This window comes from Pogoniulus pusillus, chromosome Z, assembly GCF_015220805.1.
Source record: "Pogoniulus pusillus isolate bPogPus1 chromosome Z, bPogPus1.pri, whole genome shotgun sequence".
Classification (NCBI taxonomy): domain Eukaryota; kingdom Metazoa; phylum Chordata; class Aves; order Piciformes; family Lybiidae; genus Pogoniulus; species Pogoniulus pusillus.
This window is the reverse complement of record NC_087309.1, coordinates 109,485,893-109,500,331: the sequence shown is the minus strand read 5'-3', so window position 1 is coordinate 109,500,331 and position 14,439 is coordinate 109,485,893. Positions and strand designations below refer to the sequence as shown.

Sequence of the window (14,439 nt, the reverse complement as noted above, 5' to 3'; positions counted from 1 at the left end):
AGCTGTGCATTCCTCAGTGTCATTGTCTCATTAGGCAAGAAATTCTTGCCTTTCTTGTGCAGAATTGAGTTCAGGCAGTACCAAAGGATGTCTTACTCCATTTCTCTCATATTTCTTCTGTGACTAAATCCATGTTCCTGAAAAGTTCGCAGCTCAGTCCCAAATGTTATTTCTCTCACTCTTCTGTGATGAAACATTTTGTTTTACTTTTTCCTTTCAATCATGCCTTGTAGAGTGGGTGGCCTATAAAAGCTGTTTCTCTTTTCACAGTGTTTGAAGGCTTTACTTCTTACTTGAAATTGGTACTTTCTCCAGCACCTGAAACTGAGGAAACCATTACCACTTCACAATCATTTTAACCTCTGCTGTCACGCCAGAAAGGTGCACTGCTCAGCACAAGCAGCAGTAAATTAGTACCCAGGAGCCTCATGCTCCCCAAAGATTCCTCTGTGTGACTCACATTTGTCACTCACCAAGAGCACAGGGGCTGTGGTCCTGACTTTCTTTGACTCTGAACAGATTTCCATCATCAGAGTACTCAGTCCTCTGCATGCCTGTTCTGCTCTGTGGTGAGGTCTCTCCCTTGTATTTAATTACTTTTGGCAACATCACAAGCTTGTGTTTCTTCCCAACAACAGACTGGAGTAGCAGAAAGCTGCATTATTACTGCAGTGATACAGAATGCTCTGCCTTTGCTCTCTGCAGAGCAGAATCACTATATTATTACACTAACATAACACAGTGCAGGGACACTAGGAATGCTCCTGAGATGAAAAATACGGATGGTCAGTCCAGTTTAGGGACTGCCTACAGCAGTGGCTGACAACCAAATGTTTTGGAGAAAGCAATAAAATGTGCATAACGTTCCTTTAGTTGCAAGACTCTTCAGCACAGGGAATTTCTGTCCCAAACCCAGCTGCAGATTAGTTTATTCCCCAAACAATGAGGCTAAGTACCCCACAGAAATGCTATCCCAAGCAGTGTAATTACAAATGCAGATTGTCTCAATTTAAGGCATCTAATCCCTTTTTGGAAGTCTTACTGACAAGTCTGCTTCTCTGCACGACAGGCCAAATTTAATTAGGCTTTGTGCAAGGGGAATTCCCCATCAGCCTATGATTTCCTGCCTTTTAATGCCATCACCTGCCCTTCTCTACTAGGGTGCACATAAAATACCCAGGGGTATTGCTTTTACCTTGCAAGATGAGCCTCAGGGTTTTACTCCTGGGGATAAACACTCAGCACTCATTTCCCACAGGACCTGAGCCCCAGAGTGCTCTCCAGCATCCCATGCAAGCTCCCCACCATGCTTTTAAACAGACCCGGGAGAAAAAGGGCTGCTGAGGTACTGCACACCTTCTCCTCTTCCCAGGGTCAGGTTTCTTTGGGTATCTGTTTGTCACTGAGACCTTTCCCTGAACTCTTCTTTGAGAAAAGCAGATCTGGAATGAGCTCTTAGCAGGAACTAAGGAGACACTTGTCACACAACCAGTCTTAAGGAGAGGTTTCTTACTAGAAGGAAGGGAGGTGGAAAGAATAAGAACACGGCTGAATTGGGCTGATGATGTGGGAAGGGTCAGGGGCCAAGCTGTATTTGAAGAGCAAAGCTGCTCAGAATCTGTAGTTTCTTTAGAAAACATTCCTTATAATTCCTTTTATGCCTTAGGGCATGAAATATTTTGTTTTGGTGAGCTTTGCTTTTGATGCTTCCCTGTGAAGCTGTCCCCTGTGATTTTTCCCCCTTTTAAAACTGATTTAGAGCACCTAATAAAAACTATCAAAGTTATCAAAATGCAGCATCTCAGTAGAGGCTGCAAATGACAAAGCTGGTGAAAGGCCTGGAACACAAAACCTGTGAGGAGAGGCTGAGGGAACTGAGGGTGTGCAACCTGCAGAAGAGGAGGCTCAGGGCAGACCTCATTGCTGTCTACAACTACCTGAAGGGAGGTTGTAGCCAGGTGGGGGTTGGTCTCTTTTCCCAGGCAACCAGCAATAGAACAAAGGGACACAGTTTCAAGTTGTGCCAAGGGAGGTCTAGGCTGGATGTTAGAAGGAAGTTCTTGCCACGGAGAGTGATTGGCATTGGAATGGGCTGCCCAGGGAGGTGGTGGAGGCACCGTCCCTGGAGATGTTGAAGAAAAGCCTGGATGAGGCACTTAGTGCCATGGTCTGCTTGATTGTCTGGGGCTGGGTGCTAGGTTGGAGTGGCTGATCTTGGAGGTCTCTTCCAACCTGGTTGATTCTATGAAAATGACTATGAAAAGCATTGCCACTTCCCCCCCATCATAATGCCATGCAAGTGTACTGAACTCCTCATACCAAAAAAAATCAAGAGCTTGGCAGAAACAAACAAAAAAACCCCACTTTGCTGATTTTCATCAAAGCTGGCATGTTCCTGTGGAATGTTCAATCTAATCAAAAGGGCATTTTCTGTCAGACATCTGTTCAGTCAGAACATTTGTGATCAGCTCTAATCAGACATTTGTCTAAGAGGTTTCCAAATGCAACCAAGAGACTTAGACACTCAGGGCTCAATGCAAGGCAAAGAGCTTCTTGCTCATGAAACATTTGGTGCTGGTTTGTGTTGTCACACTTCTTCCACTTAGCATTCAGTAAGACCAAGAGGTGACAGCAGAGAACCAGGAATAAATCCAGAAATTGAGGGAAAGGGACAGAAATGCCATCACAGAACTAAGCTGGGGAGGAACTCCATCTGAAATAGAGCTGGTTGCTCTAACAAATAGATTTGGCCACGTGTCTATGGAGGTGCAAAAGAAGAACATGATACTTAGGAGAGAGCAGAGCCTTGTGGGTATGGAGAGTTCTACTGCCTGGGAAGGTCTGAACTCCTTCACTGTCCAGGAAACTGTCCTAAAATATGTTGGGATAGAAAAAAATAAAACCCACACTCAGCTGCCAAGACTTTGCCAAAGGATTGTAGGATTGAGGAGTGAAAAGGACCCAGAAAACCATGCAGCTGAATGAGCAAGGAACCAATCACTTGCACCTGAGACTATGTGCCTGGGGCAGTTTAAAGCATTTCTTCTCTTCTTTGACAGTTTTAATCAACATATGGAATTTAAATATGTACTACTATTCCCCTGGGTATTAGCAACACTTTTAAATCTGGCCTGAAATCAATATTTTGCATCAGTGACTGAAGAAAAATTAGTAGTGGGCTGGGACTGAAATGGAAACCTGCAGCTATCCTCATCACATCCGCACAGGTTTGTCTCTCTAGGAGATTGTGCCATCTGGTACGTTGTGATTGGGACACTTGTCAGGCAACAAAACCTAGTGCAGACGCTGTGGGGGCTATGAGCTCTTCAGTTCAGACTTCTACTGTGACTGGAAACAGACTTTACACTTCAGCAATCACTGTGGAGGTGCCTTTGCACCATGTTCCTCAGTTCAGCTCCCCAAAACACAAGCCCTGTGAGGAGAGGCTGGGGGAGGTGGGAGTGTTTAGCCTGGAGAAGAGGAGTCTCAGGGGTGACCTCATTGCTGTCTACAACTACCTGAAGGGAGGCTGTAGCCAGGTGGGGTTGGGCTTTTCAGCCAGGCAACCAGCAATAGAACAAGGGGACACAGTCTCAAGTTGTGCCAGGTGAGGTCTAGGCTGGATGTTAGGAGGAAGTTGTTGGCAGAGAGAGTGATTGGCATTGGAATGGGCTGCCCAGGGAGGTGGTGGAGTTGTCATTCCTGGAGGTGTTCAAGCCAAGCCTGGATGAGGCACTTAGTGCGATGGTCTCATTGATTGGCTAAGGCTGGGTGCTAGGTTGGACTGGATGATCTTGGAGGTCTCTTCCAACCTGGTTGATTCTATGATTCTATGAAAATGAAGCTTTCTCATTGAAAGCATCTCATCTCTCATGGCTGCTAAAGTCCAATGACAGCAGCATCTGAAAGAAATTTCCAAATTGTGACCTGTCTCTAAGACAAGCCACAGAGTCCAAGCTCCTGAAGCATCTTAATTCTCACTTGATCAAGATGCTACATGGCTCAGCCTCTACTGATCTGCTGCGAGCCGTACGTGGCTGGTAACTTAGCATACTTTGCTCTGCAGGAAGTTAAATAAAAAAAGATGTTATTGATTAACCAGGTTGGAAGAGACCTCCAAGATCATCCAGTCCAACCTAGCACCCAGCCCTGGCCAGTCAACTAGACCATGGCACTAAGTGCCTCATCCAGGCTTTTCTTCAACACTTCCAGGGATGGTGACTCCACCACCTCCCTGGGCAGCCCATTCCAATGCCAATCTCTCTCTCTGTCAACAACTTCCTCCTAATATCCAGCCTATATCTCCCCTGGCACAACTTGAGGCTGTGTCCTTGTGTTCTGTTGCTGGCTGCCTTGGAGAATAGACCAACCCCCACCTTGCTACAGCCTCCCTTCAGGTAGTTGTAGACAGCAATGAAGTCATCCCTGAGCCTCCTCTTCTCCAGTTGTGTAGCTTTCAAATGAAAAGAGAATCCACCACTTAGCTTCCAAACATTAGTTGATTTGATAAAGATTTCCAACCTCTTCTACCTTTGTAGCTCCTGAATTTAGGATTAAAAAACACAAAAGCAGCAACAACCACAACAACAAAACACCCAGATCCACCTCCCCCCACCAAAAAAAAAAAAAAAAAAAATCAACACAAAAAACATCCAAACAGCAACAACAAAAAGCCTCTCTAGTGTCTTATGTTCCTATTTCATTATTTGCAACCCAAACTTTACAAGACTGCAAAATTTGGGTGTTCTGAGCATTGTCTTATGCAAAAGCTAATTCAAGTTCTGCAGATTCTCACTTTACTTATTTCTTTAGCCTAGTCCCTTGACACAGGATGAAGACCTCTGCTTTTAAAGTAACCACAGAATCATCCAGGCTTGAAAACCTCTCAGGATCACCAAGTCCAACATATAATTCTACTTCACAACATCCACCTTAAACCATATCCCTAGGCAGCACATTCAAATGACCCTTAAACACGTCTAGGGTTGGTGACTCAACCACCTCCCTGGGCAGCTCCCTGGGCAGCTCAGTCTCCCATCCTTCTCTTTAAGTAAATCAAGGGGGCTTGCAGCCTTTTACTTCAAGGCAACATTTTCAGATACTGTTATCTTGTTTTGCAAGTGCTCCATTTTCTCTCCTCCACCATCCCCCCCCCCCACCGGTGTCACCAGGCTGGACACAGATGGTGTCATTGATGCTAGAAGTGTAGTCTGCAAGTCTTGGTTCCCACTCCTTGTTCACAGTCCTGATACAGGAGAACTGTGTTAACCCTTTCAGCTGCAGCCTCTCACTCAAAATGCACACTAAATTGCCTGGATAGAGGCACTCTTCTCCAGAATTGCCTCCCCTATCATCACAGATTGCCTCTTGCTAGTTTTTATTATTAGGCAAATCCCAAGGCATGTGCAATAGTCAGTACACAGCTCACAAATCTGGATTTCCCCAAGGAACCCTTCCTTAAACATTTGTTATTCTATGCACTCCTGCTCCATCTGTAAATTTTATCAGCAGTGATTTTCCTGTTTCCTTCCAGATTATTGATTAAAGTATTGAGCAGCCCTTGGACTGAAATCTATCCTCAGGGATATAACTAAAATCATCTGCATTCACAGCGCGTTCCCCTCGAACCATTACCTTTTGAGATCTATATTTTAGTCCATTTTTAATCCATTTAACAGGCCTTATCGATTCCTTGACCATGCTTATTTTAAGGACAGTGTACTTTCAGGCACAATAGAAAGCTTATTCATTTGGGAAAGTGCATTCATTCTGGTCCTGGTAGCTTAGGGAATTGATGTGGGTTTACTGTCCTCACCACAGAGCATTTAGTTGTGTTTTTCTACTATATCCTGGCACAGCTGGTTGCTGCCCAAGCAATGAAGAGTGTAAAACCCACTACCATTATTTCAGAAATGCTGTGCTTTATGCTTATTCCTCACCACCACTTTTCATAAAAGGACTTTGCCTCCTTATTGGCAGTAGTCGTTAATTACCACTAGAGGACAGGGTTTTATACCTGATGTCCAGATCTGCTGCCTGAAAGTGTCAGGATTAACCTCAAAAAAAAAATCTCAATGCTCTTCTTAGATGCAGGGGGGAAAATGTGTTATTAGCCCTTTCAATGCTGTAAAGATCATCCAGGTTTCTCTCACTGACAGAATCATTCTGAATGGCAAGTCTAAAAGACAAAGCCCCAAAACTTTATTATTGTGGAAATGATCTCCTCAGAAATTAATTGCCTTTTGCCACTTCTAACTTGATGTATGCTGTTACAATTTGCTTTGTTGTGCTGTGAAATCCTTTTTTTCAGATATATGGCTATTGGGGTTGACTCTTTTGAGTGTGCTGAGGCCCTAGGGAAGACTTTCAGGCAAGAATTTAACTAACCAGTTTTGGGAAAAGGGAAGAAAAAGAATTATCTGAAGAACCTACTGGTGTTAAGACTCCAGGCAGACAGAGCTGATGGGTGCAGGTGTAACAGAAGGGGGAATAAATGTGAGACATTTTTGCCCCCCAAATTAATATTGCTTATTAATTTTCAATATTCAGGAATCTCACCACCCCCACTATTTTTTGATAGTAGTTATCAGGTCCTTACAATGGTCATGAAAAGCATTACATAAAGGAATAACTATATCTAGAACTAATAACTAGCAATACTGTAGCATTAATTGAACTCAATTCAATGGGAAGAGAAGATTCCTGTGGTCAATACACTGCTTGTGGTTAATTATGCTTATTGTCCACTAGATGGACCCAAGCAGCTCCTTTCTGCTTGTGGCAGAAGGTAAATTGATGAATTATATGAAGCTTTAAGTGTTTACTCACAAAATATTGTCTCCTGACTCACAGGGTACAGCTTCAGACAGTACTCAAAGGCTTTCAGGGAGTTCTGTTGATACCTTGTCAGTCACTGAGGTTTCTGATTCTTCCCAGGCTTCATGAGATGCAGGGGAAAGAAGGTAGATGATAAAAGAAGGCAGATGATCTCTGACCTTATCCTGATTTCTCTGGACAATCTGTGTGTTCCTTCCAGGGCTTCTCGTCTTGGCAGGTGTAGGCAGGATGTCTTGGCAATGTGCAGCCTTAGCACAATGTCACACTGTCTATGCAGGCCTACCACATGGAGGCATTTCAAGCCTATTCCTGGTAAACTTGAAGCAAGCAGTTTCCAGGCAGTTCAGGTTGCAATAAGGCGGTGAGGCTGAAGCAGAGAGCAGTGGCAGCAGGCAGCTGCAGGCAAGCAAGCATGAATACAATGGCAGAGCATGTTGTGTTACCTGCTCATCTCTTTTTATCAATACAGCCTGAGACTAATGGGCCTTTGGACACAGAATAGCCAATCAGAATGGCAGTTATCCAAATTTGGTCATACTAGGTGAAAACATGGGCTTGCTTTACCCAAACTAGGGAAGTACATAGGCCTTGCACAAGGCAGGCACAAGCCAAGTGTATGTGCCTTGTTTACCACAGGATGTAAACAGGAGCAAGCCAAGGTCCTTAGACTCAGCGGCTCCAGGTTCTTTGTCCTCCTTCCTGTTGTTGCTTCTCCCATTGGCAAAGGGAGGGAGAGCAGGAAAGCATGTCTGGGCAAGCCAGGACATGTATCAGCCTATCTTGGCCTATTCAGGCCTACCACAACAGTGGGTTTCCTTAACATACAGGAGCAAAACAAATCCCAGCGCTGAGCCAGTGATAGAATGAAAGCTGGCCTCACTCCCACAGAGAAACTGGATCCACATAGAAACCAAGTAGCCTGTCTAAACTGAGGAGACAACTAATGCAATCACCACAAACAATAGTGGCAAGGGATTTCATTCCTGCCCTCCAGGAAAGCCTACAAGGCACAGGAACAGAAGAGACATTTGCATTCACGGCACACATGTCATTGCTTGCCAAGCAGGTGGATTGCTGCTCAGCTGCCAAGCGCAGACCACTTATGCCAGAGGCCAGTCTGGAAAAAAAAATCAATGAGAAAGAGCAGTTTATCATGAGCATTTCTTGGGCACTGCAGGGCAGTCAGTTTCAGAAGTGATGTGCAGCTGAGGAAAGGATATATCTGGTAGCCAGCTAACCACAGAAGTGGGAAATGACCCCCACACCGGGCATGCTTCTAGCCAAGCTGGCAGCTCATGGTTTGGACAGATTCAATCTGTGCTGGATCAAGAACTGGCTGGATGGCAGAGCTCAGAGAGTGGTGGTGAATGGTGCCACATCCAGTTGGCAGCTGTCACTAGTGGTGTGCCCCAAGGATCACTACTGTGCCCAGTCCTGTTCAATATCTTTATTGATGATATGGACGAGGGGATTGAGTCCAGCATCAGTAAGTTTGCAGATGACACCAAGCTAGGAGCAGGTGTTGATCTGTTGGAGGGTAGGAGAGCCCTGCAGAGGGACCTGGACAGGCTGGATGGGTGGGCAGAGGCCAATGGGATGAGATTGAACAAGGCCAAGTGCAGGGTTCTGCACTGTGGCCACAACAACCCCAAGCAGCACTACAGGCTGGGGACTGAGTGGCTGGAGAGCAGCCAGGAGGAAAGGGACCTGGGGGTACTGATAGATAGTAGCTGAAGATGAGCCAGCAGTGTGCCCAGGTGGCTAAGAGAGCCAATGGCATCCTGGCCTGCATCAGGAACAGTGTGGCCAGTAGGACAAGGGAGGTTATTTGTCCCTGTAGGCAGCACTGATCAGGCCACACCTTGAGTACTGTGTCCAGTTCTGGGCCCCTCAATTCAAGAGAGATGTTGAGGTGCTGGAACATGTCCAGAGAAGGGCAACAAAGCTGGTGAGGGGCCTGGAACACAAACCCTATGAGGAGAGGTTGAGGGAGCTGGGGGTGTTTAGCCTGGAGAAGAGGAGGCTCAGGGGTGATCTTATTACTGTCTACAACTACCTGAAGGGGCATTGTAGCCAGGTAGGGGGTGGCCTCTTCTGCCAGGCAACCAGCAATAGAACAAGGGGACACAGTCTCAAGTTGTGCCAGGGTAGGTATAGGCTGGATGTCAGGAAGAAGTTCTTCACAGAGAGAGTGATTGGCATTGGAATGGGCTGCCCAGGGAGGTGGTGGAGGCACCGTCCCTGGGGGTCTTCAAGAAAAGCCTGGATGAGGCACTTAGTGCCATGGTCTAGTTGATTGGTTAGGGCAGGGTGATAGGTTGGAGTGGATGATCTTGGAGGTCTCTTACAACCTGGTTGATTCTATGATTCTATGATTCTATGTCTGTTGCCTTGCTTGAAGGTTAGTAGGTATCCCAACAGGGACGAAGATGCCTACATCACAGTGCCTGCATATAAATAGCATGTGTGTAAGTGTCTGCTTAGGATATTGGAGAAGACTACATGGAAACTTCCTTGGCAGATGATGTAAAGGTAGTAAATCTCTTCATGTGTCTAGACAGCCTTTTATGGAGTGACGGAAACTTGGGCAGTCAGTAGCGGTTTTAAAAAAGGAATGGGTAAGAAAAAATATTCTGTACACAAAATATATTGCTCTAGACAATGTATTTTTTATCAGTCCTTCCATGAGCACGTTCAGGGCTAGTCATAGATGTGAAAAAACAAGCCGAAATGACATAGGGAAGCTGTGAGGTGGAAGAGGAACTCCTAAGGGTCGGCTTTTGGGAGTGGAAGGTATTCAGCTGATCCATCATGGGATCAGAATGTGGCTTGATGATCTCTGAGGTCTCTTCCAACCTTGGTGATACTGTGATACTGTGAAACAGTAAAACAGCAAATCAGAAGATAATACAAGCAGGGAAAAGCAGTGAATTACAGCAAAGCATAATGTTTGTGATGATGCCTCTGTGGGGGTGAAGTGAGAGAAATTGCACTCTCCAAAGGGGAAAAAAAAAAGACAAAAAATAAAAAGGTAGAGTAGAAACCCATGGAAAAGAAAAGGAAAAGAGTAGTGTGAAGAGGTAATAGTTTGCATTTAAACAGAGTGTATGCAGTAGGAAATCAAGCCACAATATATACATATGTATTGCCTTCGAAACTGTCCTGCATGGCATCCTGATCTCTAGACTGGTGAAACATGGGTTTGATGGGTGGGCCACTGCATGGATAAAGAACTGGCTTGATGGCTGCACCCAAAGAGTGGCTGTCAATGGGTCCATGTCCCATTGGGGGCCAGGGACAAGTGGAGTCCCTCAGGGATCAGTTCTGGGACTAGTCTTGTTCAACATCTGTGCTGGTGCCATGGAGAGTGGAACTGAGGCACCCTCAGTGAGTTTGCTGGTGACACCAAGCAGTGTGGTGAGGCTGACAGGCTGGAGGGAAGGATCCACGAAGAGGGAGATGGACAGTCTGCAGAGCTGGGCCCAAGCCCTCTTCATGAGGTTCAACAAGCCCTGCAACTGGGTGGAGTCAACACCAAGCACCAGTATAGACTGCGCAGGAACTGGCTTGAGAGCAGCCCTGAGGAAAGGGACTTGGGAGTGCTGGTGGACGAGAAGTTCAACAGGAGCCCTCAGTATGCTCTTGCAGTCCAGAGAACCAACCAGAGCCTGGGCTGCAGCAAGAGAAGTATGGGCAGCAGAGTGAAGGAGGTGATCCTCCCCCTCTGCTCTGCACTGGTGAGACCTCACCTGGAGTACTGAATCCAGCTCTGGAGCCACTGCTACAAGAGGGGTATGGAGGTGCTGGAAGGTGTCCAGAGAAGGGCCACAAGGATGAGCTGGAGCTGCTCTGCTGTGAGGAGAGACTGAGGCAGCTGGGGCTGTTCAGTCTGGAGAGGAGAAGGCTTATTCAACCTTTCAGTATCTTAAGGGGGGCTACAAGAAAGCTGTGGAGAAACTTTTTAGGATGTCAGCTAGTGATAGGACTGGGGGAGATGGAACAAAGCTTGAAGTGGGTAGATTCAGACTGGATGTTTGGAAGAAGTTCTTCAGCATGAGGATGGTGAGAGCCTGGAAGGGGTTGCCCATGGAGGTGGTGGAAGCCTCCTCCTTGGAGGTATTTAAGGTGAGGCTGGATGAGGCTGTAGACAGTCTGATGTAGTGTGAGGTGTTGGGCAGGGGAGTTGGAACTATGATTCTATGATTATTGGTAAATACTGGACAGACATCTGTGAGAGTCTGATCCTCTCTCTTGTTAATCAACAAAGATAAAGATTGCATTGTCCCTCCTTAATCTTGTTACTTCTGGGACTCAGACTCAGACTCGGTGCTTGGCCCAAAAGCTCAGAGATGCAAATCAACAGACAATACCTTTGAAACTCCTAGACCTCACCCTGGCTGGACTGCCCAGGAAGCCTCCACCTTATCTCAGCTGCCCCCAAGGGCTGTGTATGCAGGGTGTGGACAGGTGTAGCCGAGAGAGGGCGGAGGCCCTCCCCCCGGCGACGCCAGACCCCTGCGAATGTGTGAGAATGCACAGGAAGATGCCCTGGGGGGGCTGCAGCTGGACACTGAGCAGAAAACTGTATAAAAAGGCAGGAGAAAGGCCTGCCAAAGTGTGGCATCCCCACCAGACCAAGCGTGGTATCCCCACCAGTGGTATTCCCACCGCACCACCAGTGGCATCACCAGCAGACAGAGAGTGGCACCTCCACTGGACCACCGGACCACCGAGGGCAGACCATCACCAGACCACCAGAGCTGCACACCACCTGGAGAACCTCTGACAAACTCCGCAGAAGATCATCCCTGGGCCACGCACCCGTCTCTCTCTCACTCCTTCATCTGCGACTGAGGGTAATATGCTCACAGCCTTTTCCCCTTCCCTGCTCCTTCTTTCCTTCTCCATCGATCTCTTTATCTTTCTCTCTCCCCCTTCTCCCCTCTCTCCCTCTGTTCTGATCTTTCTCTCTCCCCCTTCTCCCCTCTTTCCCTCCGTTTTGCCCAACCTTATCCTTTAATAAACAGTTTCATGGTGATATTTGGTCTCGTTTGCACCTTAATTTCACAACACGGAATCCATAAGAACTGGTCTAGCTCCTCTGGACAGAGATACTGTTCATCTCTGCTCCTCCGGACCTTGACATTTTTTGGCGTCACGGACAGGATTCTGTGTAGTGAAAGTATCATCGGAAACTGTTGCATTTCTGAGAACCCCAAAGTGTGCACGAGTGTGTCTGAGATGTACTCTGAGAGCAAAGTGAATGCTTGTGGAGCAGAGTGTGGGGATTTTTCAAATGCCTAAATGTGTCTGCGTTCCCGGGAAAGAATATTTTAGGGTACAAGTGTTGATTTTATAGTGTGGCCTTCCCGAGAATTCTTAGTACCCTGCGGTAAATAGGATTGTGTAAAGTGTGTCCTGGGGGAAAGAATTTCCCCCCGAGAAGTCTAGTGAACCCAAACGGAACAGTTTCTCTGTTGGTAAAGTGTGTCCTCTCGGGGTGACTGTGGCTGTCCTCTCTGAGAAGCTAGATCTTGGTGTGATCTCCCTGGAGGAATTTATTGTGTGTGTGAGCTTTCTTTGAGCGGTTTTTGTAGGGAAGGTTTTGAGGTATAAGGTCTTTGTGTTGTTGTGACCTCCCCGTGGAGCTCTTACCTTAAAGGCAATGGCCACGGTGGAGAGGCTTTTCTGTCTGTTGGAAGCTCACGGTGCCCGCCCGTCCGTGGAAGGGCTGGATTGGGCCCGTGAGAACTGGAGTAACTGTCAGAGTGTGGCGGATCGGATTGTGGCCCTGCAGAAGGAGGCACGGGCCAAGTCGGGAAAGGGCAAAGCCTTCATCTGTGCAGTTTTGAGTGCGTGTTTGGCCGCTTCAATAGATGAAAAGCAAAGCCAAAACGGACGAGAGAATAAAATCATTTCTTCCTTGCAGGATCTGGTAGATTCCCTGCAAGGGCATATTGTAACTTTAAAAGAAGTGGCAGATCTTAAGGATAGATTAAAAACAGAAGAGAAGTGGCAAAAGTGGTTTTTGAAGGAGGAAGAGTTAAAGCAGACAGAGCCTGCCTGCATATACCCCCAGGCAGAACTGGCAGCAGCAGAGGAAGCTGCGGCTCACATGCGTCCTCTCATTAAAACTGAAATGCTGTATGAGGATGAGGATGGCACCCCTGCCATCACAACGAAAGAGATACCCTTTTCTTCCACTGAGCTGGCCAAACTGCGTAAAGAGTTCACACGTTAGGCTGGAGAGTCTGAGGTGGAATATGTAGGGCGTGTCTCTAGAACTGGAGGTGATCAAATTAGGTTAACAGAGGCTGAAGCTACCGGCTATTGGGGTGCTAACGTGTTCCTAACTACGGGCAATAGGAGTGGTCCCTGGAGCCTTACTCAGCGAGCAGCTTTCTGGGCTGGGGGCTTTGATTCAAAGGAGAGAGGAGAGCCTCTAGTTCTGAGGGGAGGCATGAATCAGATAATGGAAAATGTGCAGAAGGCAGCTTGTTTGCAAATGGTCTATGATCGAGAACTGAAACATCATTTTGAATCGCCCCTTTCTCTCTTGGTGGACCCGAAGCGAATGACCCCTCTGGTGAGGGGACTTCCTGACTCCCTTAAGATGAAAGGCATCCAGCTTCAAAAGGAGATAGCTGACACCCCACTTACCTCCCGAATACAAGCTGCTCTGAGGGAGAACTTAACACCCGGGAGGAACCAGCCGGATTGCAGACAATGGACATGGGAGGAGGTGGCTAGAGAGCTATTAGATTATGCCAGGCAGTATGGGGTGCCTGAGGAAGTTCATAAGCCTGAGCCTAGAGGCTTGAGGCATGTGAAAATTAATCACCCACTGCCAAGTGCAGACCCCCGGAGCCAGATGCTTCGAATCCCCAAACGACACTCGACTGGGGGAAGAGAGCACCTGAACACTAGGCAGTATTGGTGGGGGCTTGGCCGAAAGAAAGGTATCCCAAAAGAAGTGATTGATGGGTTATCTTCAGGGCAGTTGGAAATCGTTGTAAAAAACTGGCCAGAGTCTAGCCAGAAACTCGAACCCACTGCACCCCCCTTGATGGACTTATCTGATGTGGGGAAAGGCGTGCCCCCTTCTCAGCCTCAGAGGAGCTGAGAGCTTCACCCCTCTGTGGTGAGTGGGGGAGGTGAAGCCTAGAGATCTGTGAGCTCACCAATCAATTGCAAATTGTACAGGGTTTGGGAGGTGGATTTGGTTTGTGCTTAGCTTGGCTTCAAGCTGAAACAATCAAAGGCACTTACCGGCCCATTCAAAGCAATTAGCTTCACCTGGGCAGGCTCAGGGAGCCTCACGTTGGGTGGGGGTGCCTTGCACTGATACCTTATCAGTATCTGAGGGAGTTGACTAAAGATTCCTTGATATTATCAGAAGGATGTTTGTTGTTACCATACTAAAGACTTCTCAAGTTTTGCAGGCTACAAGTCTCCCAGCAGCATCACTACGCCAGAGGACTGCACTTTTCTCACAGCCTGGCAGTTTCATCAGACCCACAGGGAAGCTTTACCTAAGCTTCAATGGACTCCCACCTGAAGGACTGACGGGGTGGGGGGATATGGAATTAATGTATTCTGTCC

General features: G+C 47.1%; 1 protein-coding gene across 1 annotated transcript in view; it reads left to right on the top strand.

Annotated features, from left to right (window-relative positions):
- Positions 1-13,960, top strand: part of LOC135192997 (uncharacterized) — a 62,312-nt gene extending 48,352 nt beyond the window's left edge. The window contains 1 exon segment of the mRNA XM_064176389.1: positions 12,486-13,960. Within this exon segment, the coding sequence (XP_064032459.1) occupies positions 12,486-13,960 (1,475 nt within the window).
- The last annotated feature ends 479 nt before the right edge of the window (positions 13,961-14,439 follow it).